The 12,500-nt window shown below is 41.8% G+C and overlaps 1 protein-coding gene across 8 annotated transcripts in view; it reads right to left on the bottom strand.

The window, feature by feature from the left end:
• Positions 1 to 12,500, bottom strand: part of RIPOR1 (RHO family interacting cell polarization regulator 1) — a 220,626-nt gene that overhangs the window by 94,008 nt on the left and 114,118 nt on the right. For 7 of the 8 annotated variants that reach the window (XM_068260733.1, XM_068260727.1, XM_068260726.1 and 4 more), the window contains exon 2: positions 996 to 1,116. In XM_068260733.1, the coding sequence (XP_068116834.1) occupies positions 996 to 1,116 (121 nt within the window). Of the gene's footprint in view, positions 1 to 995; positions 1,117 to 3,858; positions 4,002 to 12,500 lie in introns of those variants that run through there. The other variant, XM_068260731.1, reaches the window with a different exon arrangement.

Genomic DNA, 12,500 nt, shown 5'->3' on the forward strand with positions numbered 1-12,500 from the left:
TTTGCAAGCTAGAGTGCACTGGCAAGCTCATCTGAATCATGAAAATTAAAAAAAAAGTCATTTTTAAGAGTAGAAGTGGGATAGATACAATTGTTTATCTCATCTGTATACTTTCATTTTGGGTTTCCTTTAAACCTAAGCAATGAACTGCCTATTTCCACTAGCACACATTGCGGATTGGATCTGGAAATACAAATGCGTTTTTAAAAATGCATGTGGTTTTAAGAGCATTTTTAACGTGACAATTTGTGTATCGATTTGAAAACTGCCAAGCAACAGGAAGACAGGCAAAAGGAAATGACGCTATGCTTGCTGGTTAAATTCGCATTCGAAAACGCGAATTTACACGTTTGTAACGCAAATATATACGGCCCCACTGACTTACATTAGCTGCGATTCACATCCAGATGCGGAAAAATGCAGCATACCATCCAGATTTTTTCCACATCCCATCCAAAAATTTTATTGAATGGAAATAGCTCAATTCACAACCATGCAAAGTCCCAAAGAGAAGTCGGCACACCATCCATCACTGGGCAGGTAAAGAAACATATGCACACAATTTATTCATGCTTGCCGAAGCGACATAGGCAATGTCACATAGAGAATCCAAGTTGCAAGGATCGTCAGCACACCAATATTCAAATGCACATCATATTTATTGTGCCAGTTTCCACAAGATAGACCAACAATTGTTTCAGGGGCCACGCAGGGTGCTTTGATAAAGGGGGACCCAGCGTGGCCCCCGAAACAATTGTTGGTCTATCTTGTGGAAACTGGCACAATAAATATTATGTGCATTCGAATATTGGTGTGCTGAGGAACCTTGCATCTTCTATTCACAACCATGTGTTCGCATCCAGAATCGGCGTGTAGTGGAAATAGGCCCTCAGCAAAACTAAAATCAAAATAAAATATTGATTTTAAATTTAGAAATAGAAATATTCTGCCTGTCCCATATTCATTGTTATACTGTAATTACCAAACATACAAACCTAGTCTTTTCGTAACTTGAGTTGACTCCAGCAAACGATTGGCTTCTAGTGATTGATCTGGAGTTGACCCTTGGTGGCCGCATAGACAGCGACATGGTGGAATGGGCCTTGTAAGAGGTCCCTGAAATGAAAGAAAATTGACCAATCAAATCAGGTCACTTCAGGCTATGTGTTAATAAGGTATTAACTGCAGAGACAAGGCAGGAATTTTTTATATGCTATTAGAGCATGACTTTAAAATATGCATGAACATTACTGTAAAAAACAAACAAAACAAAACAACACAAAAACAAATAAAACACAACTTTTTTTATTCAGTTTTGTTTTACAGAACAAAATAGGAGAATATCTGCTGAGCCAGATCCCTAGCAACTCCCAGCTATTGGCATTCATGTCTTGAGACTGACGGGGCCTCTTTCAGACGGACGACTGATCCGCTTGCTTGTCGGACAGTTTAACGTTCTGGCTGCCAGCCACAAGCGCCATTTGGGTGTAATTAAAATGCAGCTGAATGGCAGCATTTGTAACATTACGCGTGTCAGTGTTTGACAAGCAGAGGCATTACCCAACCGCAGTCAATCTCAACAGGTCGTGCCCAGATGTGACTCCATGGGGAGCTGCAGTACCAATTACTAACAAGAACCAGCCAGGGCAGGAGAGCAGCTGACAGGTGGTGAATCCACCGCCTGTCAGCTGCTGGTCTGAAAGAGGTCTAAGGAAGACAGACCGTCAGTCAGGAGGAAGGCAGGTCCCTGACAATCTATAGCAGGGGTCAGGAACCTTTCTGGCCATAAACGCCGCATATTTTAAAATTTAATTCCGTGAGAGCCATACAATATAAGTTTCAAACTGGGACAGTAGGGCTCACGTCCCTGTTATGGTGATATGTATACAGTTGATCCGCCGGGCAGCGGAAGTGTCAGACACATCTTCAGCTTCTCTTGGATTTCAGCAACATCTGTAATTTCCCCAAGAGCCAGACAGGAGAAATACTGATTAACAGCTTGTACAATTTGCTAGCTTACTTGGGGGTTGATTCAATTTGTCGGACACTTTGGCCCAAGTGTGGGGATCTCTTTCTACAAAGTCACTGGAACTGACAGGATTCAGAGTGGAACAATTGGAGCAGCTGTTCGTTTTGGGGGTAGCGCGAGTAAGTTAGTAGTGCACACAACAGCTGTAATGAAAAGGTTACTTGTGCTGTCACACTAAGCGGTGCTGCTTGAGCAGTGTAGCTTAGTGAATAAACCCCTAACTGAGAGCCAGATGTAGCCATCAAAAGAGCCACATCTGGCTCCCGAGCCATAGGATGGCGCAGCAGGTTATTCTTTTTTTATCCTACAAAAGCTAAAATATATTTTGAAAAAACATTTTATTAATATAAATAATAAACTCATATTAAACATTGGGCATGAACAAAGGCTTCAAGGCTGGTTTTATGAACAACGTAATAGTAAAAATCAACTTGGCGCTACTTGGATTGTTATTTGCCAAAAAGAAAAACTACGATAGCTATGGAATTGCACTGGTTTGCTTTATACAAGATCTATCCCCTTAAAACACACCTGAACTGAGTGGGATATGGAAGGGTAATATTTATTTCCTTTTAAACAATGCGTATTACCCGGCAGTCCTGCTGATCCTCTGCCTCTAATACTTTTAAACATAGACCCTAAACAAACATGCAGATCAGATGTTTCTGAGGGAAGTCTGACTAGATTAGTTGCATGCTTGTTAAAGAGAATCTGTATTGTTAAAATCGCACAAAAGTAAACATACCAGTGCGTTAGGGGACATCTCCTATTACCCTCTGTCACAATTTCGCCGCTCCCCGCCGCATTAAAAGTGGTTATAAACAGTTTTAAAAAGTTTGTTTGTAAACAAACAAAATGGCCACCAAAACAGGAAGTAGGTTGATGTACAGTATGTCTACACATAGAAAATACATCCATACACAAGCAGGCTGTATACAGCCTTCCTTTTAAATCTCAAGAGATCATTTGTGTGTTTCTTTCCCCCTGCAGTTCTCATGCACTGAAGTTTCAGGCTGCCCTTTTCTTCCTGCAAACAGCTTTGCCCTTGTCTGTAATTCCTCACTATGTGAAAGCCCAGCCAGCTCAGAGGAGATTTATCCAGCTTGTAAAAGATAAGAGAGAAGCTGCTCTAATCTAAATAACACACAGACAGTGTGCATAGAGGGGCCTGGAAGGGGGAGTTCATCACAGAACCACAACACTAAAGAACTTGGCAGCCTTCCAGACACAGGCTGACAAGTCTGACAAGAGAGAGATAAGTTGATTTATTACAGAGACTGTGATAGTAGAAAGTGCTGTAGTAAGCCAGAACACATTAGAATAGCTTTTGGAACTTGTAGGATGATAACAAACAGGATGCAATTTTTGTTACGGTGTCTCTTTACGGTGTGTGATTCAAACATTACTGAAGCCAAAAAGATTAGCAGGATGCCAGGCAACTGGTATTGTTTAAAAGGAGGGGGTTGGCAGAGCAGCGCAGGTGTGACTTATTGCAGCAGCAGGGTTGGTGGGAAGAACAATCCTCTTTGTCGTAGCATGGCCAGAGCGATGACGGGGTCGGAGGCTGCCGTCCACACGCTGGAATCTTTGCAGAGGATTCTCATTATCAGTCACCTCTGCCAAGTTTTCTCTAGTGTGGATACAGCGCTTTAGATTGCATGCTCACATGGCAATCTGATGAGATGCAGCGTAATGGGTTCTTATAGGGGCACCACAGCGAAAAATTGTAAAATTTAAAATATGTGCAAACATATACAAATAAGAAGTATGTTTTTTTCCACAGTAAAATGAGCCATAAATGACTTCTCTCCTATGTTGCTGTCACTTACAGTAGGCAGTAGAAATGTGACAGAAGCGACAGGTTTTGGACTAGTCCATCTCTTCATAGGGGATTCTCAGCGAGGCTTTTATTCTTTATAAAGATATTCCCTAAAAAGGATTTTTAATAATGATGCAGGCCAGCCTCCTTGCTTGGTACACAGTTTTTTGGCAGTTGGACAGAGCAACTGCCATTCACTAACTGCTTTTGAAAATAAATAAATCCCTGAGAATCGCCTATGAAGAGACGGACTAGTCCAAAACCTGTCGCTTCTGTCAGATTTTTCATATCTACTGTAAGTGACAGTAACATAGGAAAAAAGTAATTTATGGCTCATTTTACTCTCGAAAAAAATGTACTTCTTATTTGTATATGTTTGCACATATTTTACATTTTACAATTTTTCTCCATAGTGCCCCTTTAACTGCATAAGGACACATTCCAGGCTGGTCACACAACTTTATTGGTTATTTTTGAATAACGATCAGAGACAGATTGTCTGGGCTTCTCCCTCCACCCATACAGTTTTATTCTGATAAAAAAAACCCTGAAAAGGCTGTTTGTTTCTCTAGCATAACTGGCCACACGTCTGCTTGGAACACATGAAACATGCAGCACACAGCAGCGGGCCACTTCCTCTTTGCTTTCACCAAACACAGACAAGGAAGTCCTTCCATAATGAGGACATTTTACTTCTCTACCACAATTGACCACACACATGCAAGTAAATCCTCCAGACAGATTAGTGTTTAGACTTTGTAGCTTAAAAATGTAATTGTCATTTTCTTGGCCATTTGGAAGTACTTAAAAAAGAATTTGCTAAAATGCACAACTAATTGTAGCTGCATGTATAGGAAGTCGCACAACATAAGTGAAAAGGATTTTATCCTATATAATTAACTTGTGTCTGAACACAATTACCTAATGATAAGAACCAGGCTGCAGGAAGAAAGTCATAAAGATCTGTGATTCAGCCACTTAAAGTAAACCTGAAGCGAAAATCAACGTATGAGGTAATGAATTGTAGTACGGCTAAGAAATAGAACATTAGTAGCAAAGAAGAGTCTCCTATTGTTTTCCAGTACAGGAAGAGTTAAAAAAAAAACACCTTCATTTATCTATGCAAAAGAGCTTCTCTGAGAATACAATCCTGGGTACTTATCCGTTAGCCGGGCGCATCCGGCAGGTGGCGCTGTTGATCTTAATTCCAATCATAATTACTTCACGTCAACCTGTGAATGTAAACGCCGGATGCGCCAGGCTTAAACAGATCAAGCCGCTGGCTTGCTTCGTGTCTCGCTCTTCTCCCCCTCTTGCCCTCTCTCCTATAGAACACTGGGGAGGGGACATGCGTGTCCCCCCAGAGTTGTTCGTCGCAATGCCCTCTTGCCCTCTCTCCTATAGAACACTGGGGAGGGGACATGCGTGTCCCCCCAGAGTCGTTCGTCGCAATGCTGTGACGAACGACTCTGGGGGGACACGCATGTCCCCTCCCCAAGGCTCATACGAGAGAGGGCAAGAGGGGGAGGAGAGCGAGACACTCACAAAGCAAGCCGGCGGCTTGATCTGTTTAAGCCGGGCGCATCCGGCGTTTACATTCACAGGTTGACGTGAAGTAATTATGATTGGAATTAAGATCAACAGCGCCACCTGCCGGATGCGCCCAGCTAACGGATAAGTACCCAATCCTGTTTTCTTAAGCACTTAAAAAGCCAAGAAACAGTGAGATACAGCTTGAGAAGGTTTTACTGCAGGAGAGTTTATCATTTCTGCTTTGCTTTATAGCTTAAAAGAGAGTGTAGGTTTAAAACTGCAACTGTGGCAGTATGATATAATCTTATTAAAAAAAAAGCTATATAACAGAATAAAAATTTGATTTTTTTTTTTTTTTTTTTTGCAACAAATGTTTTGTATTGTAATCACTTCAAACATCTGAAGAACTCCTGCATGGAGAGATGGTGTACTCCTGCACGGAGAAAGGGAGCGAGTACTCCTGCACAGTGAGAGTGAGTACTCCTGCACAGATACAGAGTGAGTACAGTCCTGGCCAAAAGTTGAGACTTTTGGAAATATTGTAAATTAGAAAAGTTGGTGCTTAAGTTTTTATAATAGCAATTTGCATATACTCCAGAATGTTATGAAGAGTGGTGAGATGAATTGCATAGTCATTGTTTGCCATAAAAATTAACTGAATCCTGAAAAAACCTTTCCACTGCATTTCATTGCTGTCATTAAAGGACCTGCTGAGATCATTTCAGTAATCGTCTTGTTAACTCAGGTGTGAATGTTGACGAGCACAAGGCTGGAGATCATTATGTCAGGCTGATTGGGTTAGAATGGCAGACTTGACATGTTAAAATGAGGATGATGCTTGAAATCATTGATCTTCCATTGTTAACCATGGTGACCAGCAAAGAATCGCATGCAGCCATCATTGCGTTGCATAAAAATGGTTTCACAGGCAAGGATATTGTGGCTACTAAGATTGCACCTAAATCAACAATTTAAAGGATCATCAAGAACTTTAAGGAAAGAGGTTCAATTCTTATTAAGAAGGCTTCAGGACGTCCAAGAAAGTCCAGCAAGCGCCAGGGTCTTCTCCTAAAGAGGATTCAGCTGCGGGATCAGAGTGCAACTAGTGCAGAGGTTGCTCAGGAATGGCAGCAGGCAGGTGTGAGCGCATCTGCAAGCACAGTGAGGCGAAGACTTTTGGAAGATGGCCTGGTGTCAAGAAAGGCAGCAAAGAAGCCACTTCTCTGCCAAAAAAAAAACATCAGGGCCAGATTGTATGAAAGTATGGTGAATGGACTGCTGAGGACTGGGGCAAAGTAATATTCTCCGATGAAGCCCCTTTCCGATTGTTTGGGGCATCTGGAAAAAGGCTTGTCAGGAGAAGAAAAGGTCAGCGATACCATCAGTCCTGTGTCATGCCAACAGTAAAGCACCCTGAGACCATTCAACTCTGGGGTTGCTTCTCATCCAAGGGAGTGGGCTTACTCACAATTTTGCCAAAAGACACAACCATGAATAAAGAATGGTACCAAAACACCCTCCAACAGCAACTTCTTCCAACAATCCAACAACAGTTTGGTGAACAACAATGCATTATCCAGCACGATGGAGCACCATGTCATAAGGCAGAAGTGATAAAGTGGCTCGGGGACTGTATACCTATACCCCCTCCCCTATGGACTATATATCTTATCCCCCCATACCATCCATTACATCTTCCACACTCCTATGGACTGTATACCTATATCCTTCCCTTATTCCCACAACCTCCCATGTTAATGTTTTGTCTTGCTTTGGCAATGCTAAATGTATTTGGTCTTGTCAATAAAGCTTTTTGGATTTGGAACTTCTACACACACACACAGAACTCCTGCACAGAGAGAGAGAGGGAGAGGGGGAGAGAGAGGGAGAGAGAGGGGGGGGGGGAAGAGAGAGAGAGGGAGAGGGGGAGAGAGAGGGAGAGAGAGGGGGGGGGGGAAGAGAGAGAGAGGGGGGGGGGAAGAGAGAGAGAGAGAGAGAGAGAGAGAGAGAGAGAGAGAGAGAGAGAGAGAGAGAGAGTACTCCTGCACAGAGAGACAGGGAGAGGGTTTGAGAGTACTCCTGCAGAGAGAGAGAAAGAGAGAGAGAGAGAGAGAGAGAGGGAGAGAGAGAGAGAGAAAGAAACAATAAGACTAGGAGGCTTATTAAACATCCTGAAATCTTCAACTACTGGTTAATTATACCACTCCGCTAGTTGAGGCTAAAGGCCCATACACACGTCGGATTTCCGCGAACAACCAGTCGTTTGAACGTCCCGTCATTCGCCCGCTAAATCGGACGTGTGTACAGACTATCGTTCGTTTGATAAGAGTGGGTTTGAGCGATCCGCCCGGCAGATAACTCAAACTCACTCTTATCAAACGAACGATAGTCTGTACACACGCCCGATTTAGCGGGCGAACGACGGAACGACGGGACGTTCAAACGACCCGTCGTTCGCGGAAATCCGACGTGTGTATGGGCCTTAATACTGAAACTTTTTTTTTGTCTGCACGGTTCTGAAGAAAGGTAACCCTGAGTGGCCCCGAAACAATTGTTAACCTTAGTGTTGACATGTGATTTGAGAATAAATTACGGTACCGGTATACTCATGGTGTGCAAACCGACCTTTTCTACTACTTTAATACTGAAATGGAACACTGAATTCCACCCAATATGAGTTTTTCATCCAGCACACATTAAACAAAATTTCAGTCAATCCTGTTAATACACGGTATATTCAAATCTAATGCATATGTATGAATCTCAGCCTAAAGGCAAACTTAATCTGATGCATAGAGAAAGATCTGTTTTGAAGTTTTCTGCAAAGGAGAATATGATAATTAGCCTGACAAAGAAGACATCTTGTTATTCAGGTTTAAAAAGGAGATGAATATTTAAAAGGCAGCAGAAGGCTGTCAGTGCAGAAATATAGATGGGCTACTGAACACAGGCTTTATTCTCAGGTACCAGTCTTCCCTTTGGGATCTCTCAGGCCTGTCTTTGAGGATCACTGGTGGGTCACCTTAGAACTTTTTATAGAATCAAAACATAACAATTGTAATGCTTTTTTAAAACTGTGATTCACTGATGAATTCTGGAAATGGCTCAGATCCCTAACATGACTTGTAGGCATCCCTGAGGAGAAGATTGAGAAACGCCAACTTACAGGAAGAAAATGCTCTGATGAGGAAGTCTCAGCAAAGTTTTCACCAGTGGACTTTCCCTGCATTTCCCATTGTGTCACACACCAAAAATAAACCATTTTTTAAAATTGTCATGACTACCCAATAACAGGAATAGAGGGTATTTACTACGGTAGTACTCTCCTGTTGGGATTCAGTTCTCATTTCTCTGCAATCTAGCATTTACTGTCATACATTGGTACTTCTACCACACTTAGAATGTTGTGCCTTGGTGGTAAAGCATTCAGTTTGAAAGTACATCATCATATTGGTCTATTCACCAGCCATTTTCTGCAACACAGTCCACCACTGATAAAGGATAGAATCACCTTTAAGTTCATTCTCTGCCCCACCCCTTGGAGTCTAAAGGTAGCCATGCATCTACCGATTTGGCTGTACGATCGACCAGTGTTCTCCCCAGGCTCTTTTAGCCGGGTGCTCCACCCGGCTAGTTGTGGTGAGCACCCGGCTGTTCATCAGCTCACCCCCTCCTCTGCTGTAAGCAGAGTTGTGCAGAGAAGAACTGGCCCTGAATTCTCATCTCACCACACCCAGCTACTTTTTCATGCCACCCGAGTACTACTTTTGAATGCCACCGGCCCAAAAAAAAAAAACAAAAAAAAACACAACTTATGGGAAGAACACTATCCACTATTCGATTATTTTATAGAAACGAGAGAGAATCGGGTGTGCTCCAAAATTCCCAAGTGATGAAAAGTGGCTGATTTCATATCGAATCGACCAGCTTAGTCGATTGAGCAGGATGCAAGATATCGGTCGATCACACAAGAATCGGCTACTGTTCACAAGTCATTTGGTTGACTATGAATCGATTTTTGCATTCAAAGCATGGAGACACAACATCCGTCAGATCGATTAGTGAAGGTAAATTGCATAGGATATCGTATATTGGGATATTGTCGACTTTCGATTAACCATACTGAAGTCTATTCCTTAAGTTGATTACTTTGTCGATTGAATCAGAATCGCTAGATGTATGCCTACCTTAATGATGCAAGCCACACAAACGTTTTGTACACAACCTGATATAAACGCCTTCAACTTAGCTGCTTTGAGTCAGGTAACCAAATGTTTAAAATCAGAACCTTTAGCTACAGGAGTCTCATGTCACTGAAAAAGTTAACATTTCAGCATTCTTATTACTGAGCTATCTGCGGATATAGTTTGGTCTCCATTCTGGGGTGGACTTTAAGGCAAGTCCCATGACACTTCATAGCCATCTAGTCAGGGTTAAGCCCTGGTAATTTCAATTCCTAGTAGTGTACTGTGAAGGTCAATTGTTTTAAGCTCTGCATTTATCATAGTATTTAATATGAACGTCCAACCAGAACAAAAAAAAAAAGTTTTAAATAAAGCAGACTACAGGTAAATACTCAGACGTTCACCTTAACATTAAGGTATGTATTCATGTCATATAAATGCCAACGAATGACGGCTATTGCCGTATCACATGACAGTCGCTATACAAATGTAGCTAAACAAAGTTAAAGGACAATGATAAGCCATTGATATTGGGTGTTCTGCCCAATCCAACTGGCAGATTACTTTAAATGACTATCGGGCAGATATCGATTCGTGCAGTTGCCGGGTGTGTACAATGTCATTCAAACTACATTGTTCCAGCATGTGCACATGTCGTATGAAGCGTCACTTGTGTGCGGAGTATTCAAGCAACATAATCTTTTTGAATATTGAGGTGTATGAACAACATCATTTAAAAAAACTTGTCATTTCTCTTTGTCGGTAATGTCGTTTGAGCGCTAGATTGTGTGCGCCGACTTTCATCTAGAGCCTTCAATCTAGCATCTTTAATTAAAGTGAACCAGAGACGAAGCACCCTCATGTATTTTACCATATAGATCAGTTAGAGTAAACACCTACCCTGCTCTCTGTTTCATTCTTCACTGCTCAGCCTGCTTCTTATCAGCCCTGATAAAATCACAGACTGAGCATTCAGTTTGGCTTTGCTCAGGAATCATTATAGCTGAGTCATTATAGCAGAGCCAGAAGGGGGCAGGCTTGGGCTTGAAAAGACATCTGAGAAAACAGACTCAGCTATAATGATTCCTGAGCAAAGCCAGACAATGTTCAGTCAGGGAATTTATCAGGGCTGATAACAAGCAGGCTGAGCAGTGATGAATGAAAAAGAGAGCAGGGTAGGTGTTTTCTCTAATGTTCCCACTGATATATATGGTGAAATACATGAGGGTGCTTCGTCTCTGGTTCACTTTAAGGTCATGCTATTTAAAATATATAGCCACTTCCTATGATACTAATGCATGTGTGACTTAAAGAGGCACTGTAGTGACATATAGAAGAAGGCAGTAAATAAATCAAGATACTCACTTTTATGTTAATTCTCCTAGTATAAAGGGAACCCAAGGTGAGAGGAATTTGGAGGCTGCCATATTTATTTCCTTGTAAAACATGCCAGTTGCATGGCAGCCCTGTTGATCTTTTGGCAGTCAAAACCCCGGAACAAGCATATGGATAATCCAGTAAAACCAGTCAGAGTACATGATCTGCTGCATGCTTGTTCAGTGTCTATGGCTAAAAGTATTAGAGACACATGATCAGTAGGACAGCCAGGCAACTGGTATTGCTGAAAAGGAAATAAATATGGCAGCCTCCTTATCCCTCTCACCTTAGGTTCCCTTTAAGAATCAGACACACTTATTTTGCTGTATATTGGTGTGTAGCCCCACCCCTCCAATGATGTCAAGCCAAAGCCGATTAGCCATGTGCCCGTCTTCTCCCAGTGCATTCTGGGAGACCAGTTTTTTCTATTCCGCTCAGAACACACAACCATTCCTCAGCGATGCAGGTTGCCGGCACTAAAGAGATCATCCCATGAGATACCTTTCAGAATGTAAATTATGGAGAAGAAAGGTTTTACAGCCGGCAAACACTGACTAAATAATTGATAAATTAATATATTTTATGAAATTAAACAGACTCCAGTATTCACAGTATGCACAGGAAAGAAGTAAAACAGAGAAATGCACCCTGTATGCATTTAGAGTGCTTAGCCTGTCTAATTCCCCCTCATTTGTGTATAATTACAAGTTGTAATTTGATCTCTCCTGTGTCACATGACTGCCACAGCAGAGATGGCAGATAAGCTCATTTGAAAGCACAGGATGTTAACAATATGTCTGCTTCCATGAATCAGGAAGTAGGAGCATTGCGGATTTATTTTAGGATTTATATCAGCTGTAACTAAAAAAAAAAATAGTTTAAAGGGGAACTGAAGTAAGAATTATACGGAGGCTGCCATTTTTATTTCCTTTTAATCAATACCAGTTGCCTGGCAGCCCTGCTGGTCTATTTCTCTGCAGTAGTATCTAAATAACACCAGAAACAAGCATGCAGCTAGTCTTGTCAGATCTGACTTTAAAGTCTGGAACACCTGATCTGCTGCATGCTTGTTCAGGGGCTAAGGCTAATAGTATAAAGCTACATACACACATAAGACAACGATCGTTCGCTGTGAACAACGAACTAACTTTTAATTGACGAAAGAACAACCTAAGTAAAGTTAGCTTTTAAAGGTGTGAAACGATCTGATCGTTAGAACGAAAGTTACATCACGTAAAGCAACTATTGCGCTTGCGCATAAAAATGAAAAGAAAATGAAAAGAAATAGCGAAATGCGCATGTCAAGCCTAGTACGAACGACCATTTTCCAACGATCGTCGTTGGAAAAAATCCGCCAAGCTAGATCCTTAGTTTTTAACTATCTAGCTCGTCCGTCGTTAGACTATTAAGTCTAACGACGGACGAGCTAGATAGTCGTTGGTTGCTTTTTTAAAAATGATCGTCGTTTGAAATGATTGGGGAACGATCGTTTCAAACGACTATAGTCGCATGTGTGTACGCACCTTTAGAGGCAGAGGATCAGCAGGGCTGCCAGGCA

The sequence above is a fragment of the Hyperolius riggenbachi genome, chromosome 11 (assembly GCF_040937935.1).
Source record: "Hyperolius riggenbachi isolate aHypRig1 chromosome 11, aHypRig1.pri, whole genome shotgun sequence".
In the NCBI taxonomy this organism is placed as follows: domain Eukaryota; kingdom Metazoa; phylum Chordata; class Amphibia; order Anura; family Hyperoliidae; genus Hyperolius; species Hyperolius riggenbachi.